Genomic DNA, 23,579 nt, shown 5'->3' with positions numbered 1-23,579 from the left:
AGGATGCACCTGAGCTCAATTGCAAGTCTCATAGCAAAGGGTCTGAATTATTTTGTAAATAAGGTATTTAAAAAATATATATATACATAGATTTGCAAACATTTCTAAAAACCTGTTTTTGCTTTGTCAATATGGGGTATTGTGTGTATATTGCTGAGGATTTTCTTTTATTTCATCAATTTTAGAATAAGGCTGTAACGTAACAAAATGTGGAAAAGGGAAGGGGTCTGAATACTTTCAGAAGGCACTGTAGCAGAAAATAGGGGTCCAACTCCATTTATTAATACCCATGATTTTAGAATGAGGTGTTCGACAAGCAGGTGTCCACACACATTTGGTGATGTAGTGTATGCAGATAACATAGCTGATTCTCTCTAAAAGTTAGCTTCTGCTGTTTCCCCTATATAATTGTGAATACATGTCAAAAGCTTACTAAAATATCTGTCTGTGAAGGCATGTGACATCTAGTTGAATTGTTCTTTAACTGTTCTGTAGTCTCGAATCGAGTGTCAAAGTGTTGCTCCTTGTTTACAACATCAATTAACTTTTTGTGCAATTGACGTTTATGTTCTGAGCACGATGCTCTCTGCTTTGTTGAACATTACAAAGAGAAGAACCTAACAAGTTGCTTAAATGTAATATTTAAGTAATATAAATGTAATATTTTATTATTTTACGTTATATAAATGTTATAATTTATTCATTCAAAGTTGAAAAATGAACAGGTTTGTACATTTGTCTTCGTAATAAAACATCTACTTGAATTAGCTACTAATGTATTAGCTTCTGGGGAATACAGTGAACTTTGGAAAGAGTTGTTGCTTTCAAAGCTATGTTTTGATGTCACTTCTAAGGGTGTTTGAAAAGCAGTGCAAATGTTTTTCAAACGGGAGATTTTTCCAGCTGCTGTTCTGGATGTAAACCCCATTACCATATGTTGTGGAATGAAATGCAGGGTTGGCGTGCTAAAGGGGATAATATCTCTCTGTGAACCTCGAGAGGTCCTTAAATTAGGTTAATCCCGTTGATTCAATTTCCTCTGAGCTCTACGTGGAATTGTAGGGACCTTTTGCTTTGACGTTTCGAGGAAGTGTATAATATTGAAGAAATGTGGTATAAAATGTGGATTTCAAAAGAGTTACAGTTGAGTTATGGCTGGTTTCCCGTTTTGGTTATTGGAACAGACAAGCCACTGTCACAGCAGCTATTGTGCATCAATAAAAGCAGAGAAACAGAATGTGGACAAATACTTTATGGGATGTTCGAATTGAATTGACATGCTCAATTGACCAAGCGTCACAATGGAAGCAGACTGTTAGGGCACAGACATTAGACAAAAGTCAATTGAGTGAATATTCCAAACTCTGTCAACTATGTTAACCACCATTCACTCATTGGTGTAAAGTTTGGGGTATCTGTACTTTACTTTACTATTTATATTTTTGACAACTTTTAATTGTACTCCATTCTTAAAGAAAATAATGTACTTTCTACTCCATGCATTATCCCTGACACCCAAGTCACATTTTGAAGCCTGAGCAGGACAGGGAAATGGTTTAATTCACAAACTTAAAGAGAAAATCCCTCATCCTACCTACTGCATCTGATCTGGCTGAGTCACTAAACACAAATGCTTTGTTTCTAAATTATGTCTGAGTGTTGGAGTGTGCCCCTGGCTATCCGTAAATTTTAAAAACAAGAAAATCGTGCTGTCTGGTTTGCTTAATATAAGGAATTTAAAATAATGTATATACTTTTACTTTTAATACTTAATTAAACTCAGCCTAAAAAGAAACCTCCCTTTTTCAGGACCCTGTCTTTCAAATATATTTTGTTAACCTGTTGGGGCTCGGGGCAGTATTGAGACATTTTGAAAAAAATATGTGCCCATTTTTAACTGCCTCCTACACCAACTCAGAAGCTAGGATATGCATATTATTAACACATTCGGATAGAAAACACTCTGAATTTTCTAAAACAGTTTGAATGGTGTCTGTAAGTATAACAAAACTCATATTGCAGGCAAAAACCTGTGAAAAATAGATCCAAAAAAAGGTGAATTTTGTGACTGTACTATTTAGTGTCATTGTTTTATAGATACCATAGTGAGAAAGGATTCATTTCGCAACACCTACGGCTTCCACTAGATGTCAACGATCTTTATAAAGTTGTTTGAAGCGTCTATGATAAACAGAGAGCAAATTAGAATCCAAGGAAGTTGACATGTCATCACTTCATTTTTTTGCGCCTGCGCATAAATCTGAGAAACGTGAGTTTGTCATCATTTTTTATCTAGACATAGGATAGGTTGTGTGAAAATATTACTGATGTTTAACGTTAAAAATGGACCAAAAGATTAATGCTAAACAACATTTGACATGTTTGAACGAACATAAATAGATTATTTACTAGGTTTTTTTAGCTTTTCGGCGTGATTTTACCAGCCCCCCACCACGTTTTGTGGGAGCATAATGAACGCTAAGTACTTGGTGTTATTTGGACATAAATTATGAACTTTGTCAAAAGAAACCACATTTGTTCCAGACCTGGAATGCCTTCCGGACCTGGGATCCTGCCTTCTGATGGAGATAATCAAAGGTAAGGGGGTATTTACAATGTTATTATCGATTTTAGATGATGCTAACTGTATAGCATAGCCTGTTGTTCTTAGCATAGCACCCCGTTTATTGCAAAATGTGATTTCCCAGTAAAGTTATTTTGAGATCTGGCCATTCGGTAGCAATTACGAGATGATAATATATTATTCTTTGAATGACAATATTATAATTTACCAATGTTTTCGAATAGTAATTTTGTTATGTTCACCGGAAGCATTTCAGAGAAGAAAAAATCTGAATTTCACGCTACTGTAAAATGCTGTTTTTGGATATAAATATGAACTTGATGGAACAAAAAATACATGTATTGTATAACATAATGTCCTAGGAGTGTCATCTGATGGAGATTGACAAAAGTTAGTGCATAATTCAAGCTGGTTTCTGCTTTTGGTGACGCCTGACCTTGAATTGAAAATGGATGTTTGTACTTTTGTGGCTATGTACTGTCCTAACATAATCTAACTTTATGCTTTTGCCGTAAAGCCTCTTTGAAAATCGAACAATGTGGTTAGATTAAGGAGATGTTTATCATTTAAATTGTGTAAAATATTTGATTGTTTGAGAAATTGAAATTATTAGATTTTTGATGTTTTGAATTCCCAGCCTTGTTAGCAATCCCGGCTCGGGGTTCATTGCTAACCTGTAGCCCCAACAGGTTTTAAAATCCAAATAACTTCACAGATCTTCATTGTAAAGGGTTTAAACACTGTTTCCTATCCTTGTTCAATGAACCATAAACAATTAATGAACATGCACCTGTGGAACGGTCGTTAAGACACTAACAGCTTACAGACGGTAGGCAATTAAGGTCACAGTTATGACAACTTAGGACACTAAAGAGGCCTTTCTACGGACTCAAACACCAAAAGAAAGATGCCCAGGGTCCTTGCTTAGCTGTGTGAACGTGCCTTAGGCATGCTGCAAGGAGGCATGAGGACTACAGTAAATTGCAATGTCCGTACTGTGAGATGCCTAAGACAGTGCTTGAGGGAGACAGGATGGACAGCTGATCGTTCTCGCAGTGGCAGACCACGTGTAACAACACTTGCACAGGATCGGTACATCCGAACATCACACCTGCGGGACAGGTACAGGATGGCAACAACAACTTCCCGAGTTACACAGGAACACATAATCCCTCCATCAGTGCTCAGACTGTCTGCAATAGGCTGAGAGAGACTGAACTGAGGGCTTGTAGGCCTGTTGTAAGGCAGGTCCTCACCAGACATCACCGGCAACAACGTCGCCTATGGGCACAAACCCACCGTCGCTGAACCAGACAGGACTGGCAAAAAGTGCTCTTCACTGACGAGTCGCAGTTTTGTCTCACCAGGGTCGATGGTCGGATTCGCGTTTATCATCGAAGGAATGAGCGTTACACAAAGGCCTGTACTCTGGAGCGGGATCGATTTGGAGGTGGAGGGTCTGTCATGGTCTGTCACAGCATCATCGGACTGAGCTTGTTGTCATTGCAGGCAATCTCAACGCTGTGCGTTACAGGGAGAACATCCTCCTCCCTCTTGTGGTACCCTTCCTGCAGGCTCATCCTGACATGACCCTCCAGCATGACAATGCCACCAGCCATACTGCTCATTCTGTACGTGATTTCCTGCAAGACAGGAATGTCAGTGTTCTGCCATGGCCAGCGAAGAGCCCGGATCTCAATCCAATTGAGCATGTCTGGGACCTGTTGGATCGGAGGGTGAGGGCTAGGGCCATTCCTCCCCAGAAATGTCAGAGAACTTGCAGGTGCCTTGGTGGAAGAGTGGGATAACATCTCACAGCAAGAACTGGCAAATCTGGTGCAGTCCATGAGGAGATGCACTGCAATACTCAATGCATCTGGTGGCCACACCAGATAATGACTGTTGCTTTTGATTTTGACCCCCCCTTTGTTCAGGGACACATTATTCCATTTATTTTAGTCACATGTCTGTGGAACTCGTTCAGTTTATGTCTCAGTTGTTGAATGTTGTTATGTTCATACACATGTTAAGTTTGCTGAAAATAAATGCAGTTGACAGTGAGAGGACGTTTCTTTTTTTGCTGAGTTTATATTTTAGAAAATTCATTTACTTTTGAAAACTTTTTTAGATTTACTCAAGTAGGATTTTACTGGCTGACTCACTTTTACTTAAGTCATTTTCTATTAAGGTATCTTTAATTATACTCAAATATGACAATTTTTTTCTTATATTTTACCCATCTATTTTTTACTTTACACATATTTTTCTCAAAACTGCATGGTTGGTTAAGGGCTTGTACGTAAGCATGTCACTGTAAGGTCTACACCTGTTGTATTGGTGCATGTGACAAATAACATTTGATTTGGGTACTTTTTCCACCACTGCATTCACTGAACCTTATTCCTGTCAGGACAATGGGAACAATAGAGACAAAACATATACACACATATTCACAAAGCAAATGTTTTACTTCATAATTATCAGCTAGTTACACTGAACAATAATATAAAACACAACATGTAAAGTGTTGGACCCATGTCTCATGAGCTGAAATAAAAGATCCCAGAAATGTTCCATTAGGTTATTTCTCTCAAACTTTGTGCAGAATTTGTTTACATCCCTGTTAGTGAACATTTCTCTTTTGCCAAGATAATCCATCCACCTGATAGGTGTGGCATATCAAGAAGCTGATTAAACAGCATGATTGTTGCACGTTGTGCTGGGGACAATTTTGTCACACAACACAATGCCACAGATGTCTCAAGTTTTGAGGGAGCGTGAAATTGGCATGTTGACTGCAGGAAGGTCCACCAGAGCTGTTGCCAGAGAATTGAATGTTCATTTCTCTACCACAAGGTTGTTTTAGAGAATTTGGCAGTACATCCAACTGGCCTCACAACCGCAGACCACGTGTATGGAGTTGTGTGGGCGAGCGGGTTTCTGATGTCAACGTTGTGGACAGAGTGCCCCATGGTGGCTGACAGGTGTATAAAATTGAGCAAACTGCCATGTAATCTCCATAGACAAACAGTGGCATTAGCATGGCCTTACTAAAGAGCTCGGTGACTTTCAACGTGGCACCGTCATAGGATGCGACCTTTCCAACAAGTCAGTTTGTAGAATTTCTGCCCTACTAGAGCTGCCCCAATCAGCTGTAAGTGCTGTTTTTGTGAAGTGGAGCCACAATGGCTCAGTCGCGGAGTGGTAGGCCACACAAGCTCACAGAACTGGACCGGCGAGTACTCAAGTGCGCAGCGTGTTAAAAATGGTCTGTTCTCCGTAGCAACACTGACTCCCGAGTTCCAAACTGCCTCTGGAAGCAACGTCAGCACAATAACTGGTCGTCGGGAGCTTCATGAAATGGGTTTCCATGGCCGAGCAGCCGCACACAAGCCTAAGATCACCATATGTAATGCCAAGTTTTGACTGGATTGGTGTAAAGCTCGCTGCCATTGGACTCTGGAGTAGTGGAAACACTTTCTACAGAGTGACGATTCACTCTTCACCATCTGGCAGTCCGATGGACAAATTAGGGTTTGGCGGATGGCAGGAGAACAATACCTGGAGGACTATTGGTCTGGGGCTGTTTTTCATGGGTCGAGCTAGGCCCCTTACTTCCAGTGAAGGGAAATCTTAACTCTACAGTACAATGACATTGTAGACGATTTTTGTGATTCCAACTTTGTGGCAGCAATCTGGGGAAGGCCCTTTCCTGTTTCAGCATGACAATGCACCAGTGCACAACGCGAGATCCATTCAGAAATTGTTTGTCAAGATTGGTATGGAAGAACTTGACTGGCCTGCACAGAGCCCTGACCTCAACCCCATCGAACACCATTGGGATGAATTGTAATGCCGACTGCGAGCCAGACCTAATCGGCCAACATCAGTGGCCAACCTCACTAATGCTCTTGTGGCTGAATGGAAGCAAGTCCCCACAGCCATCCTCCAACATCTAGTGAAAAGCGTTCCCAGAAGAGTGGAGGCTGTTATAGCAGCAAAGGGGAGGACCAACTCCATATTAAATCCCATGATTTTGGAATGAGATGGTCGACGAGCAGGTGTCCACATACTTTTGGTCATGTAGTGTATCTTGAAAGGCTTTGGTTACAAGTGTAACAAGTTGGATATGAACCCAGCTCTCCCACGGGAGCAACCAACGTCTTAAACCATTTTACACTCTTGGGCCGAAGGCAGATACTGGTTTTGAAGTATGCAGGCGTGGCTACCTCAACACATTGCCATGACTGACTCATGTCCGATACACAAGCAGGACTAAGTAACACTGACATAATTTTTTAGGGAGCGGTAATGAGGTGACCGATAACGGTTGCAATTGAGATCCGCTGTGCTGGTTAATTTAGCGAGTAATGATGATGTAACGAGACATTAGCTGGCGATTAATCTTGTGCCATCGATGTAGGCTCCTTGTTATTTGATTATATTCCAATGAAAGGTGTAAAAAAAATAGGCTACTGTTTCTGTTTCCTGGCTGAGTTGATGACCTGATTTGAGCCATCAGTTGATTGACAGATGTAGGCCTACTGAAGAATGATCAACTTTCCTCCACTGTTGATGCTTGCCCGAATTTATCGTTAGGCTGTGTATAATTTGTCAATTTAGTTATGGTCTTTGGTGTGGATTGAAAGCCTGTATTGTGTGGCTTTAATATTTCATTTCGTGAAGCTGTCAAGGTGTTTATGCATTTGAGCCCATCAAAAGACAATTTTGTTGAGCTGAGACTCTTTTTTATGATGTATAAATTATCCAACTATTCGTTTAACTTCTTGAAAACATTGAATTAAATGCAATTAAGGCGTGTCACTAGATCGCAGAGCACTGGGAGCGAACTCATGAGGCTCGGAGCCAGACCGCCCTGCTAAGACCACAGCGTTACAGCGGTCACAATGCTAGCAATATGAATGGAATGAAAACTGATGATACATACTGTACATACTGACTCTGGCATATGTGTGCCAAGGGAAACCGCTGGACCACACAAGCACTGCGGTAACCAATAATTTACTCTGCCTATTGCTTGCCTTCAATATATAATAAAACCATTTATTAAAAAAAGGATTTTCCCTAACAAAAAATACATCTACCCCCTGCAAATATGTCCATTTATTATAATCCACACAAGATGCGCTGTAGCCTGCATAAGGTACAATGTAGGTACAGTACTGAATTGTATACGAACACTGCTTCCAGCTGCCCCCTGGCAGCAATTCTAAATATTTTCTTCATATTTTAAAATCCTCCATCTGCAAGATTATTTTCCTCCTGCGACGAAAGGGGTCAAATTAAGATCCGACATCTGTAGTTCAAATTACCTTGATGTTTATAATATATAATATTTTTACATTTACATTTACATTTAAGTCATTTAGCAGACGCTCTTATCCAGAGCGACTTACAAAATGGTGCATTCACCTTATGATATCCAGTGGAACAACCACTTTACAATAGTGCATCTAAATATTTTAAGGGGGGGGTTAGAAGGATTACTTTATCCTATCCTAGGTATTCCTTAAAGAGGTGGGGTTTCAGGTGTCTCCGGAAGGTGGTGATTGACTCCGCTGTCCTGGCGTCGTGAGGGAGCTTGTTCCACCATTGGGGTGCCAGAGCAGCGAACAGTTTTGACTGGGCTGAGCGGGAACTGTGCTTCCTCAGAGGTAGGGGGGCCAGCAGGCCAGTGGTGGATGAACGCAGTGCCCTTGTTTGGGTGTAGGGCCTGATCAGAGCCTGAAGGTATGGAGGTGCCGTTCCCTTCACAGCTCCGTAGGCAATCACCATGGTCTTGTAGCGGATGCGAGCTTCAACTGGAAGCCAGTGGAGAGAGCGGAGGAGCGGGGTGACGTGAGAGAACTTGGGAAGGTTGAACACCAGACGGGCTGCGGCGTTCTGGATGAGTTGTAGGGGTTTAATGGCACAGGCAGGGAGCCCAGCCAACAGCGAGTTGCAGTAATCCACTGACACCAACCTCATCAAATCTATCATATACTAATTCTTATCATCACTCTTTTTGACAGTTTGATGACGGCAACAGGAATCATAAGCGGGAAAAATAAGCTTTATATTACTAGTGATCCATCATTCCTTGTTTCGCAATAATCTCACAGTGCATCATCACTTTAACAGTATTTCATAAGAGAGCCGAGCTATGTTCCTTATGGCCACAGACGTTGTCCACTGGTGACTGCTGTAAAATATACCAGCAAGAGATAACAAATCAAATGGCAGGACTGAAACAGTGGCTTCCTGATTCTGGGTAGTGATACTGGAAATTACGCCATATTTAGACCAAAAACCAGCTTTTTACATTAGCATGTGACTAGCATGTGACTAGCATTCCCACCGAACACTGCCGGTGAATTTACTAAATTACTCACAATAAACGTTCACAAAAAGCATAACAATTATTTTAAGAATTATAGATACAGAACTCCTCTATGCACTCGATATGTCCGATTTTAAAATAGCTTTTCGGTGAAAGCACATTTTGCAATATTCTCAGTAGATAGCCCGGCATCACAGGGCTAGCTATTTAGACACCCAGCAGGTTTAGCACTCATCAAAGTCAGATTTACTATAAGAAAAATGTTCTTACCTTTGTTGTCTTCGTCAGAATGCACTCCCAGGACTTCTACTTCAATAACAAATGTTGGTTTGGTCCAAAATAATCCATCGTTATATCCAAACAGCGGCGTTTTGTTCGTGCGTTCTAGACACTATCCTAAAGGCTAAATAAGGGTGACGAGCATGGCTTAATTCGTGACAAAAGAATTCTAAATATTCCATTACCGTACTTCGAAGCATGTCAACCGCTGTTTAAAATCAATTTTTATGCCATTTTTCTCATAAAAAAGCGATAATATTCCGACCGGGAATCTGCGTTTAGATAAACAGACAAAGGAAAAGAAAGCATTCGGTCGAAGCGGGCACGCGCCTAAGCCCATAGTACTCTGAGTGGCCACTTGCCAAAAGCGATAAAGTGTTTCAGCCAGAGCCTGCCTCGATATCGTTCAACGTTTTCCCGGGCTCTGAGACCCTATGGACGACGTAGGAAGTGTCACGTTATTGCACAGATCCTGAGTCTTCAATAAAAAGAGCCCAGATGAAACACTACTTCTCAGACAGGCCACTTCCTGCTTGAAATCTTCTCAGGTTTTGGCCTGCCATAGGAGTTCTGTTATACTCACAGACACCATTCAAACAGTTTTAGAAACTTTAGGGTGTTTTCTATCCAAAGCCAATAATTATATGCATATTCTAGTTACTGGGCAGGAGTAGTAACCAGATTAAATCGGGTACGTTTTTTATCCAGCCGTGCAAATACTGCCCCCTATCCCCAACAGGTTAAGGGAAGATCACGGGTGGACAGCCACACTTGTTATCCCGGTCGGAGGAGCCGAAAAGGCCTTCAGTGCCTGTTTGCCTGGTGTTGGTGTAGGGCAGATGAGCAGAGCAAGGAGGTTCGCGCTCTGATCCGAGGAGAGACTCACCTATGCCCCCAACAGAGAGCAGAAGGAATTCTGAATACCGTGTGACAAACTGGGGCTCACGATCCAAGACAATGTCCTAGGGAGGTCCGTGTAGTGAAACACATAATCATGAGATCAGTGGTCTCCATCACTGAGAGCAACTTGGGTAAGGCAATGAAATGGGCTGCCTTGAAGAACTGATCAACAACCACCAGGATAGTGGTAAGCCCTTGGGATGGAGGTAACCCTGTGATAAATTCTACGGACAGGTGGGACAAGGGCCGGCCGGAGATGGGCAGAGGTTGGAGCAACCCAGCCCATTGCTGTCGTGAGAACTTACTTTGGGCACAGGTGGAACAGGCCGCAACAAAGGATCTCACATCTTCAAGTATGTTGGGCCACCAGAATTTTCGCCTCAGGAACTCCATTGTGCAATTAACCCCTGAATGCCCAGTTAATTTAGAGTAGTGTCCCCACTGTAGCACTTGAGAACGGGCTCATCGCAGAACTTAAAGTCTGCTAGTGGGACCCCCGCCAGGTTCAGGTTCTCGGGTCTGGGCTTGTCGATCCGTGGTCTCTATACTCCATAACACAGGAACCACAATGCAGGAGCTGGGGATGATGGGCTCGGAGTCGCTCTCCTCGTTAGAGGCATTGTGTTGGCGGGACAGGACATCTGCTTTCTGATTCTTGGATCCCGGGCTATAGGCTAGAGTGAAGTTGAACCTGTTAAAAAAACAGAGCCCACATAGCCTGGCAAGCATTCAACCTCCTGGCTTCTTGAATGGAGACCAAGTTCTTATGGTCTAACCAGTGTCTCCACCCCTCAAGGGCCCACTTGACTGCCAAGTTCACCCGGTTGCCTACATCGTAGTTGCTTTCCGCGGGTGAGAACCGCTTTGAAAGAAAGGCACATGGGTGCATTCTCTTGTCCCCCTCGTTCCACTGTGAAAAGACCATTAATCTCCCTCCCTGATTCTCACAAGATTGTAAGCATTGCAGAGGTCCAGTTTGGTGAAGAATTGGGCCCCCTGGGCCAGCTCCAAGGTTGTGGACATCCGGGGTAGGGGGTAACGGTTCTTAATCGTGATCCTGTTCAGCCCTCGGTAGTCGATGCAGGGACGCAGACCTCCCTCCTTCTTTCCCACGAAGAAGAAACCTGCACAAGCTGGGGATGTTGAGGAGCAAATGAAACCTGCCTCCAGCAACTCCTGGATGTAATTGTCCATGACTACAGCTTCAGGGATCGAGAGGGAGTAAAGACGGCCCCAGGGAGGGGTGGAGCCGGGTAGGAGTTCTATGGCGCAGTCGTATGGACAATGAGGGAGGGTGGCAGCTTGTCTCTTACTGAAGGCCTCCCGGAGGTCGAAGTATTCGGTAGGGAGAGAGGAGAAGTCTTGGTCTTCAATGGATGCAGGGGGACGCAGTGAGGCTGTAGGTGGGGGTCTTAGACATTTATTCTGGCAAATCTTACCCCAGTCTAGTAGGTGTCCCGTGGACCAGGAGAGTAGTGGGTTATGTAGCGCTAGTCAGGTGTACCCAAGGATAAGGGGGTTCTCGGGAGCCGTGATCAAAAGAAAACTAAGAGTCACCTCAACCTGCTGTAGAATGGGAACCATGACAACTGTCATCCATTGCCAAGCTGATCTGACCCATTCAGATCCTCACAGGACAGTCATGACAACGTTATTCCAACCAGACCTAATTTTTATGTTTGTAATGATGGCACATCAACCAATTTTGCCAGCTGAGATGAGAGTCCTCATTTCAAGTCGACATATGATATTACTCATTCTCCAGAATGAGGCAGAATCTACTCGATGACAATGTTGCCATTCGTCAGTAGGGTTTGGCAGCCACAGTGGCCTCTGCTGTCACCTCTTTGCCTTTTCCTCCCCACATACATTCCTCAGAGCCAGCACAGAGCCGTGGGTGATTGGGATAACAAAACCCGCTGACTCCCCTAGGCAATTTGTCTTGCACCTCCCGCTTTGTCTCGCACCTCCCGCGTTTTCAGAATCTGACAAGCGTGATTAAGGCAGACCAACTGCAATCAGCTCGGAGGCACGTGTCTGCCTGGCCACAGTCAGTTGCTCTGTGAACTGAAGTCAAAGGTAGAAATCTGCTTTGGTTTTCAACATGGCCTCCTCAAACTCAAGGGATACAGGAAGTCTCAGCTGAGACAGGTAAATACCTAGCTCCAAATTCTATAAGACGGTTGATGGTGCTACTGATACATGGCTGTGGACTACAGCCATATGTGTATACAGCTATGTCTCAAGGCGAGGTGTGATAATGAGGTGTAGGTTAGGGTCTAGAAATCATGTTTTGTTTTCTAATCAAGTTGTGGAGTTGTCAGTTCTTCACAGTAAGCAACCAGGGAGTCAGAATCACATAATTGCTACTGTCAACATAGCTAAACACTCAAGGCCGTAAAAGCCCATATTATTATATTTAATTAACTGTATACAAAAGAGCTCACATATGACCCCCCCATAAAACACACAGAATACGGGCATATAGCTCTTATTTCTACTATACTTTTGACTAAGATTGTCGTTCTCATTAAACTCAAGTTGAGCATTAGCAAGCCTTTTCACTCTGTCTAATGTTAGGGAAAAGCATTAACTGCCATGGTGATTACATGAGGTGGTGTTTTGTTACTCACTGTATGTAAATGAGGCTTTATAGCCAAGCGTTGGGAGAAATAAAGACCTAACACAAAAGAGGCAGTCACTGCTGAGATGTTTTACTGAACATAATTGAAGGTCATTGTGCGAAGAAATTCATTATTTGCGGATATACCCTACTGTGCTAACAGGTGGGGGGAAAGCATAGGGATATGTCCCAAACGGCAGCCTATTCCATATATAGTGCACTATATAGGGCTTAGAGTGCCATTTGGGACATATCCCAGGTCTACAGTTAGCTGGCTGTACATTTGGCCACACAATTAGACATAAGAGTTTTATCTTTCTAAAGACATCTATTGGAGCTATTTTTGTAATTTGCATTTACACCATGACACATTCATCGTTATTTTCCTACACCACCTGGTTTTTATTCAATTGAAAGTGTAGAACTCACTGTCTGTGGTCTTTCTTTGATGTGTACTCATACTCTCAGGTTTTCAGGCCTAACTTAATCTTACATTGTCTCTCACACAAATCAAGGGCAAACTATGGTACAGTACACGGATGCAGCCATCCGCGATAATATCGCTCTTTTTTTCTTCCCTATGAAAATGGAAAAAGTGATCCCCATCAGCAAGCTTCCTGCTTTTCTTTTTGTTCTCCTTTATCTACGATCATCAGCTTCCGATGATGAACTCAGAGCGAGTTGTCAGTTTTTACAAGGATACATTCCAAATGTCACCCTAGTCCCTATGGGCCCTGGTCAAAACTAGTGCACTACTTAGGGAATAGTGTGCCATTTGCGACTCAATCAAGTCTGTCTGCTGATGCTTCTGTTTTACAATTTGCATAGATATGCAAATTTTCCCCAGCTACCATCTCAATGCTCCCGACTGATGGCCATGGTATCATGGTGACATCACACATTTGTCAGAAATCCTATCCCACTGTGCCACCCTACTGTATGTAGGCCATTGTTTTGACAAATTGTGGTCCTTGTCCTATGGTAACGTCGCCGTATGCAAAACGCGACTGTCAGAGTTTACGTGATTTATGATGAGTTGGGCCAACGATGGGATTCAGATATTCATGGCTAGAGTTATGGATTATCCTTGTGTTATACTTTGTCACAGACTTTACAATGTTGATGACAAAAAAAGTGCTGGGTTAACAACATGGGTTAATTTAACCATCATTTGAGTATTTTTTACATTCATGCTAGGTTGACCTAGCAGAGTTTAATCCTTTGGTTATTTCCAGGAGCCATGGTTTATTAGGGGTGTGGCTTTCAGATATATTACATTGGCTACCCGTGAAAATAAACTAAGTTCGTGTTCATCATATTAAGTTTATATACTGCAAATAATAGTTTTCCTTAATAGTTTTTTCATTTTAGACAGTATTCCAGGATATTACAATTATTTATTACCTATTATAATAAGTTCGTATTCTAACAATGCGTTGGTAGTACCCAACTTGCTATGAAGGTTCCCTGGTACTCAGGGATCTATTGTCCCACTAAGCACTATGACATCAATGCAAATGCTATCAAAAATCACATCAAACACTGATCATCAAAACAGTAACATTATTTTAAAACTCACCTCACTGTGATGATCAATTTGAAGAAAGAAGTTGAACAGCAGGTTGAAACTGAGTGGAAAGCATGGTTGTTGTGGATGTTGTTTCAAAGTCTAACACAATGAAATGGACAGCGCTTTCAAAGGTGATGATTAATTCAAAGCATTTAAGACATTACATGTAGAACACCCATACCCATATTACAGCTATGCATATGTGAATAAAAAAAAAAGTGCTGTACAATCCATAGCGTAATAGCATACCGCATATTATGCACTGCAGAAAAACATTAAAAGAAAAAGATTTAAGATGTCTTTGGTACATAATTGGTCTGGCCTATTCGCCTTATTCTGGAACGTCACAGTGATCGCGGTGAGTTAGTTGCAATTGTGTTTCTATTTCCAACGACGCTAGCGCATGCTAGTGGCGGGAGGCGAAAGCGGCAAAAGTGGTACTTTTAATTCAGAGCTTGATTGTTTTACATTGACAGAACCGCACAAAATCGTAAAATCGATCAACATGACAAGCATTATATGTTCAGTATGAAGAGGATGCAGTTTTTACAACAATGTTTTGAACACCAACCTCTACGTTGATCTGAATGTACCTGTGGAGCCCCATACGACCCGCATCCACCTCCTAAAGATGCAGAGTCTTTGAAGAAACCACCAAAACATCCCTTTGTGTGCTCCTACCACTTCTTTGACAAGAAGCCTACGGTGGAGCATCTTTACCTAGAAAAATGTCTTGGCTATGATGCTCCACTTGTGAAGAAGCATCGTGTGTTGGTCAGGCAGTCATCAGTGACAGGTAAGCCAAACGCTTGAGCAGTTTGCCTGCTCTCATTTTGTGTCTCCCTCTTGCTCTTGTATCTAAGAACAGTCTCATAATAGCAGCATTTATTTCCTATACAACTCAATAAAAAAATCCCATTTGATATATACTGTACTTAATTATTATGATTATTAAATATTATTAGGAGCGTTCATGCAGCATGGTGTTTCATTGTACGGTTTTGTTAATAATTGTCCATTGACTTGTTTAACAAGCCATACTAATTTATTAACAGATGACACAACAGGCTCAAGTGTTTACCAAATTGAAAATGGGGATTGGCCAACACAGATAGAAGGAATGGATATGCCTTCAGAGAAGGATGCCCAAACCCAATGGAATACCCATCTCTAAGTGATCACAACTACAGCTCAGATGATCATATAAAGCCTGTGAGGCCGGGATACCTGTGAGGCAGGGACACAGTGCCCAGCAACACCTCTCTACAAAACCTTGCTGAGGAACGAAGCACTCTGTCGACTGTATACAGGCTTGTCTCTTGCTGCCTTTTCTACCCTGGCGGAACATCTTCTATCCCTCTACAAAGGCAGCTTTCAGTTAGACCTGAGAGACCAACTCCTGATGACACTGATGAAGCTGTAGCTCAACTTGCTGCAGCAGGACTTGGGCAGAAAGTTTTGGTGTTTCCTAGAGTATTGTCAGTCAAGTGATTAGTTATTGGATTGGCATGATGGAAGAGAATCTGAGTACATTCCATGGTTGCCAAGGGAAACCATCCGTGCTACAATGCCACAATGTTTTAAGGACCACTACCCAGGAACAACCTGCATTATTGACTGCTCAGAAACTGCTTTACAGAAGAACAAGAATATGGATTCAAGGGGGGAGTCATTCAGCCATTACTGCGCCCAGAACACTATCAAATACCTGGTCACCATTGCTCCTTGTGGTCTAGTGATGTTCATCTCTTCAGCATATGGAGGTAGATGTAGCGACAAATATATAACATCGGATTCTGGGTTCCTGGAGTACCTCTGTCCAGGTGATGAGGTCATGGATGACCGGGGCTTTACAATCCGTGATCTGCTACACGAGAGGAAGGTCACATTTAACAATTCCAGCCTTCACAAAAAGAGGCACACAGCTGTCAGAGGAAGACACCACATGTACAAGATGGATAGCTAACGTGAGGGTTCATGTGGAACGCGTAATTCAGCGTCCTGCGGCTGGGGCCGCGCGTCGTGGAGGGGGTACTGTCACGTGTGCCAATCAACCTCTCATCTAAAATGGACAAAATACTTTGAATCTGTGCTGCCCTGTGTAACTTGAGTGGTGATATCATTAATGAAGATGCTGAATGAACTGACCAGTGAAATGCCATTCACAGGGTCGATTTCCCAATATGAATTAAAGTTGTGTCAAAAGTAACGTTAAATACATTTAAATTAATTCTATAACAACTTTATTATTTGTTTTACATACTCATTAATATTAATAAAAAACAAAGCCATAAACATTAAGTCAGACTTTTTAACAATTTGTAAGTGCAAACAGGAGAGACATCGGACTACATACTTCTACAGAGTTGCATATATTTGTCACTCAGTGACAATCTGCCTGACTGATACTCCTCAACAATAAATGGCAGCATGTGTGTTGAGTAGAATGCCTTCAACCTCAGGACAGCCTCTGCACAGAACTGTTCATCATAGGGAACAGGAACGACAACTTGCTGGGACGGAGTCCAGATATGCACCTTACTTTCTCTCAGTCCTGTGCAAAACATACCAATTTGCACCTGCATGTAGTAGCCACGTGGCCCATGTGGTTGCAGTTGGGGTGTACCCTCCACCACCTTCACAGGGAGGGAAGCTAAAGTCATTCCACTACTGTCACGTGTGCTCCCTCTCCGGCCTCTAGGTCACCAGGCTGCTCGTTATGGCGCACACCTGTCACCATCATTACGGGCACCTGCGCGTCATCACTCACCTGGACTCTATCAACTCCCTGATTACCTTCCTTATATATGTCACTCCCTTTGGTTCCTTTCTCAGGCGCCTCACCTAAGGGAAGCATCAGGGAGAGTTTTTTTTATAGGCTTTCATGCCTCAGCCAGATCGCCAGGCTCCCATGCCTCAGCCAGATCGCCAGGCTCAGCAGGGGTGACCGGTAGGCTCCTAATCCCCGGGATCGTCCCCTGGGTTGGCGTCCTGCAGCTGGAGCCGAACGCACCGGGAGGGGGCTACCGTCAGGTATGCTCTCCGGCGCTATAGGTCGCCATGCTCCTGCGTGTCAGCCGGATTGACAGGTTTCCTGCACCTCTGCAGAGGTGACCGGTCCAACTCCTGATCCCTGTGATCGTCTTTTGGTCAGCGTCCTGCGGCTGGAGCCGCCAGTCATGGAGGGGGTACTGTCACGTGTGCTCCCTCTCCGGCCTCTAGGTCACCAGGCTGCTCGTTATGGCGCACACCTGTCACCATCGTTACGTGCACCTGCGCGTCATCACTCACCTGAACTCCATCACCTCCCTGATTACCTTCCCTATATATGTCACTCCCTTTGGTTCCTTTCCCAGGCGTTATTGTTTCAGTTTCATGTCTGTGCGTTGTTCGTGTTTCGTTTATTTATTAAATCACTCACTCCCCGAGCTTGCTTCCTGACTTTCAGCGCACATCGTTACAACTACCCAAGAATAGTAAAGCCCCCTTTACTGTCTCAAATAGCCGACCAATCAGCCTGTTAACAACCCTTAGTAAACTTCTGGAAAAAATTGTGTTTGACCAGATACAATGCTATTTCACAGTAAACAAATTGGCAACAGAATTTCAGCATGCTTATTGGGAAGGACACTCAACAAGCAGAGCACTTACACAAATGACTGATGATTGGCTGAGAGAAATTGATAAAATGATTGTGGGGGCTGTCTTGTTAGACTTCAGTGCAGCTTTTGACATTATTGATCATAGTCTGCTAATGGAAAAACGTATGTGTTATGGCTTTACACCCCCTGCTACAATGTGGATAAAGACTTACTTGTCTAACAGAACACAGAGGGTGTTCTTTAATGGAAGCCTAGCAAATATAATCCAGTTAGAATCAGGAATTCCCCAGGGTAGCTGTTTAGGGCCCCTGCTTTTTTTCAATTTTGACTAACGACATGCCACTGACTTTGAGTAAAGCCAGAATGTCAGCTACAACAGCAACTGAAACGACTGCAACACTCAACAAAGAGCTGCAGTTAAATTCAGTGTGGGTGGCAAGGAATAAGTTACCCCTAAATATTTCTAAAACTAAAAGCGTTGTATTTGGAACAAAACACTCACTAAACCCTAAACCTCAACTAAATCTTGTAGTAAATAATGTGGAAATTTAGCAAGTTGAGATGACTAAACTGCTTGGAGTAATAAAAGATTGTAAACTGTCATGGTCAAAACATATTGATGCAGTAGTAGCTAAGGTGGGGAGAAGTCTGTCTATAATAAAGCAATGCTCTGCCTTCTTAACAGCACTATCAACAAGGCACATCCTACAGGCCCTAGTTTTGTTGCACATTGACTACTGTTCAGTCGTGTGGTCAGGTGCCACAAAAAATGACTTAGGAAAATTGCAATTGGCTCAGAACAGGGCAGCACGGCTGGCCCTTGGATGTACACAGAGAGCTAATATTAATAATATGCATGTCAATCTCTCCTGGCTGAAAGTGGAGGAGAGATTGACTTCATCACTACTTTTATTTATGAGAGGTATTGACATATTGGATTCACCGAGCTGTCTAAACTACTGGCACCCATGCATACCCCAAAAGACATGCCACAAGAGGTCTCTTCACAGTCCCCAAGTCCAGAACAGACTATGGGATGCACACAGTACTACATAGAGCCATGAGTACATGGAACTCTATTCCACATCAAGTAACTAACACAAGCAGTAAAATTAGATTTAAAAAACGGATAAAAACACATTATGGAACAGCGGGGACTGTGAAGCAACACAAACATTGGCACAGACAAACGCATACACACACACGCATACACACACACACTACACATACACATGGATTTAGTATTGTAGATATGTGGTAGTGGTGGAGTAGGGGCCTGAGGGCACACAGTGTGTTGTAAAATCTGTGAATATTTTGTAATGTTTTAAATTTTAAAAGCTGCTTTGGCAGCAGCTAATGTGGATCCATAATAAATACAAATACATCACAGGCTTTCCCATTGAAGACATCATCCAGATATCACAGCCCTTCCCCATAACAGGACACTTGATATCCAACAGCTCCTAGGAGTTCAGCACTCCGTCAGGGCTCTTCAACACTGACAACAGTGCCTCTGTGGTCCACAGAGTATCCACAGTCTTCCAGCCACTGGGAGGCCATCAGCTCATTATCTTCAAATACATTGAAATGGTACAGCCACAAATAAATATTAATTTCAGTTCATTTTGACCTGGGATGCTACTGGCTGTGATGTTATTGTCGGTTCAGCATAAACACACTTATAGAGCAGAGTCCCCATAGGCAGATTCAGGTGTCATTCAAAAATACCAATCCTTTTCCCTCCTCCTGGTGAAGCCATTTGTGTGTGTTCCCAAATGTGAGCCATGTTTTGTTTTTGTTTATTTCTTAAGATGTGTTAAAGATGCACGTTTTTTTATTATTAGCTAGCCACCGCTTTGAGGTAATTCGCTAGCGTTGACAGAAGTTGTGAAACAGAAAGACAAACACAATTGCGTTTGAATGGAACTGGGTCAAGTGGGCGGGGCTACATAAGGCGAAAAAAAAAAAATTCAACAAATTCTAGTTATCGTCTTTGAGTGTGGATTGTATTATTTTACATACTGGATGGACTGGTTAACTTATGCTATGCTCCAAATGTTATATCCATGAGTCTTTTGAATAGCCTAGTAATAGGGCATTTTTTATATTTGACATTACCTTTAGCTACAGAATGTCTCACTACCGTGCATTTCCATCCCCACCTCTCTCCTTAATTTCTTTCTCAAGCGTGCAGAAACAGGGGCTGTCAACAGTTTTATTACATATGGTTCGTTGTGAAAACATGTTAGTATCGATGTTCCCGAACAGATTTCACTGGGTTTCCCAATTTAAGCACAGGGTAGCTGCAGGAACATGGTTGGAGAGCCCATGGCATATCATGGAATATCACCTGTCATGCAGCGAGAGGCTGCATGCTCCTCAAACAGTGGTTGATGCATGAGGTGAAATAAGTGTTCTTATAAGCCCAGACATTTCTTTATGCTATCCCGTGTGAAAGTTTTGATGGTTGCCACTAAAAAGAGGAGGATCCTAGCTGCTACTGTATTTGTTTTTCTGCTGCTGCAAACTGGAGTAGCCTACCCGGCATAAAAACAAAATGTGGGAAAGCGGCCTCCATTCGCTAATCGATTGCATATGGATGTCTTTTTACCCTTGTGCCTGCCCATTTGATATTAGTAAAGACAACATCAAATTGATGAGTGAAAATATGATCACTTGATGAGAGAACCGCGTGTGCAGCCTGAGGCAAGGAACAGAGCGCAAGCTTTTTTTTCTTGACTTTTTCAAATAGTCAATAGACTATAGTCGCATCACGCAGCCCATGTACTGAATGTATAGTCGCATCACGCAGCCCATGTACTGAATGTATAGTCGCATCACGCAGCCCATGTACTGAATGTATAGTCGCATCACGCAGCCCATGTACTGAATGTTTTGATTTCTAATACATTCTAAGATTTGTATCATTTCCAACTAAATTAGCCAAATAACTCTAAATCTAGCATATAGGACCTGTTTCAAATGATCACTTTTATGCTCAACATAGCCACTTCATATGCACACTTGCTCCGGAATGGGAAAAATGTCCTTTCTATTTTATTCAGTTCAATTATATTATTCTTACTATAGAATCATTTTATTAATTTGCATTCATTTGCATGACAAAATGTCATGACTGCCACAGCCCCAGCCACGCTCCTGCTAAACTATGCCTCCAGTCTTCTGATCTGACCCGCTGGGTCATATCTCAATAACTCAGCACCAAAAACCCAGCATCAACAACCCAACCTTGCTCTTTTTAAAGAAAACAACCAAACCAATTTGACCCAAAGCCTGCAACCCAGCAGTTGGGTCAACCAAACAACCCAGCAGACACTTCTATGCTGTGCAGTTGTAGGGCTATTCAATGATGATCCTGGAGGGCCGAAACATTTCAGTTTTTTCTTTCTCCCTGGTAGTTCCTTGATCCTTGGCTGGAAGTTGACAGCTTTTGTACAGTATCTGTTGGAAGAAATGCAGTTTGAATCTCTTCTCCTATACATTTTCTTCAGTGTTACCCTGCTGGTTTGTATAATGTCATCCAGCCCATTATTTCAAGTGAGAATATTATGTGACACATTACAAACGCATTACAGCAGACTTACACATACACCATTATGTTATGTATTAAATGGTGGACGATAGCAGTCTGGCGACATGGCTAATAACTGTGGAGATGTTTTGTTGTTCTGATTTTTATTGTTCATGTAGAGATACGTATATGTCAGGTATGAGAGAGGGAGACAGATAAATAGTGAAGGGGTAGACTGGTGGCCTCTAGGGGCAATATATGTGGACTCCATGGGCGATATACACTGAGGTGTATAAAACATTAGGAACGCCTTCCTAATATTGAGTTGCACCCCCTTTTGTCCTCAGAACAGACTCAATTTGTCAGGGCATGGACTCTACAAGGTGTCGAATGCATTCCACAGGGATGCTGGCCCATGTTGACTCCAATGCTTCCAATAGTTGTGTCAAGTTGGCTGGATGTCTTTTGGGTGGTGGACCATTCTTGTGGGAAACACAGGACATTTTTTAGGGTGAAAAACCCAGCAGCATTACAGTTCTTGACACATTCAAATCAAATTGTGTTTGTCACATGTGCTGAATACAATAGGTACCTTACCGTGAAATGCTTACTAACCCTTAACCGACAATGCAGTTCAAGAAATAGAGTTAAGAAAATATTTACTAAATAAACTAAAGTCCAAAAATTGTATCAAAAAGTAACAGAAGAAAATTACATAACAATAACGAGGCTATATACTGGGGGTACTGGTATCGAGTGAATGTGTGAAGTGACTATGCATAGATAATTAACAGCGAGTAGCAGCAGTGCAAAAACAGAGTAAATAGTTCGGGTGGCCATTTGATGAATTGTTCAGCAGTAAAATGGCTTGGGGGTAGAAGCTGTTAAGGAGCCTTTTGGTCCTAGGCTTGGCGCTCCGGTCCCGCTTGCCGTGTGTTAGCAGAGAGAACAGTTTATGACTTGGGTGAGTCTTTGACAAACTGGTACGACTATCATACCCCGTTCATAGGCACTTAAATAGTTTGTCTTGCCCATTCACCCTCTGATCGGCACTCTCCTCTTCATTCTATACCTTTCTCTCTCCACTATCCTCTTGTATTTTCTTCTCATCCTCACCATTTTCTCTCGCCTTTCTAAACTGATTGAAGTGGATTTAAGAAGTGACATCAATAAGGGATCATAGCTTTCCCCTGGATTCACCGGGTCAGCATATGTCATGAAAAGAGTATCTTCCTAATGTTTTTTACACTCAGTGTATGTGATCTGGCAGTGGCAGCAGTACCGCAAGACTAACCTCCAGCACTCATTGCTCTGTGTTTCTATCTCTCTCTATGATTTCTCCACATCCCTCCCCGTTCCACAACAACATGGGAGCATATCATATGTAAAAGTACATGTGTGTGTATATCTATGCAAACTACACTTTTCTGTTGTAAATAGTACATGGTAGCAGTTTTGTTTACGGTGTCCATTTCTTGACACCCCCAAGCCTCAACCATGTCATTGTGATGATGATTAATTTCTATCTGTTGACAGATGTGTTTCTATCTTTCTCTCTTTGCTTCTCTCCAGATCTCTCCCCTTTCCACAACATCCCCCTCCAGGGCCAGTACCATTGTCACCACGGCCCAGGGGTCCCTCTGGGACAGTTGTGTGACTTCACGATGGACTGCCCACTCGGCGACGACGAAGGGGACATGTGCAGTGAGTACAGCTTATCTATTCTGAACAAAACTATAAACATGCAACAATTTCAACATTTTTACTGAGTTAAAATTCATATAAAGAAATAAGACAATTTAAATAAATAAATTAGGCCCTAATCTATTGATTACACATGAACCGAGCAGGGGTGCAGCCATGGGTGTGCCTTGGAGGGCATACACCCACCCACTTGGCAGCCAGGCCCACCCACTTGGGAGCCAGGCCCAGCCAATCAGAATAATTTTTTTGCAACAAAAGGCTTTATTACAACATTGGAGGCAACTTCAGGTCAAGAAATGAACATTCAATTCTCTGGCAACAGCTCTGGTGGACCTTCCTGGAGTCAGCATGCCAACTGCATGCTCCCTCAAAACTTGAGACATATGTGGCACTGTGTTGTGTGACAAAACTGCACATTTTAAAGTGTGCTTTTATTGTCCCCAGC

General features: G+C 42.6%; 1 protein-coding gene across 1 annotated transcript in view; it reads left to right on the top strand.

The window, feature by feature from the left end:
- ros1 (c-ros oncogene 1, receptor tyrosine kinase) overlaps nucleotides 1-23,579 on the top strand; it is a 174,823-nt gene that overhangs the window by 3,641 nt on the left and 147,603 nt on the right. Inside the window, exon 2 of the mRNA XM_014209994.2 lies at nucleotides 23,003-23,134. Within this exon, the coding sequence (XP_014065469.2) occupies nucleotides 23,003-23,134 (132 nt within the window). The remainder of the gene's footprint in view (nucleotides 1-23,002; nucleotides 23,135-23,579) is intronic.

The sequence above is a fragment of the Salmo salar genome, chromosome ssa09, assembly GCF_905237065.1.
Source record: "Salmo salar chromosome ssa09, Ssal_v3.1, whole genome shotgun sequence".
In the NCBI taxonomy this organism is placed as follows: Eukaryota; Metazoa; Chordata; class Actinopteri; order Salmoniformes; family Salmonidae; genus Salmo; species Salmo salar.
Note: the sequence above shows the minus strand (reverse complement) of the source record. Positions and strands in the feature narration are given on the sequence as shown.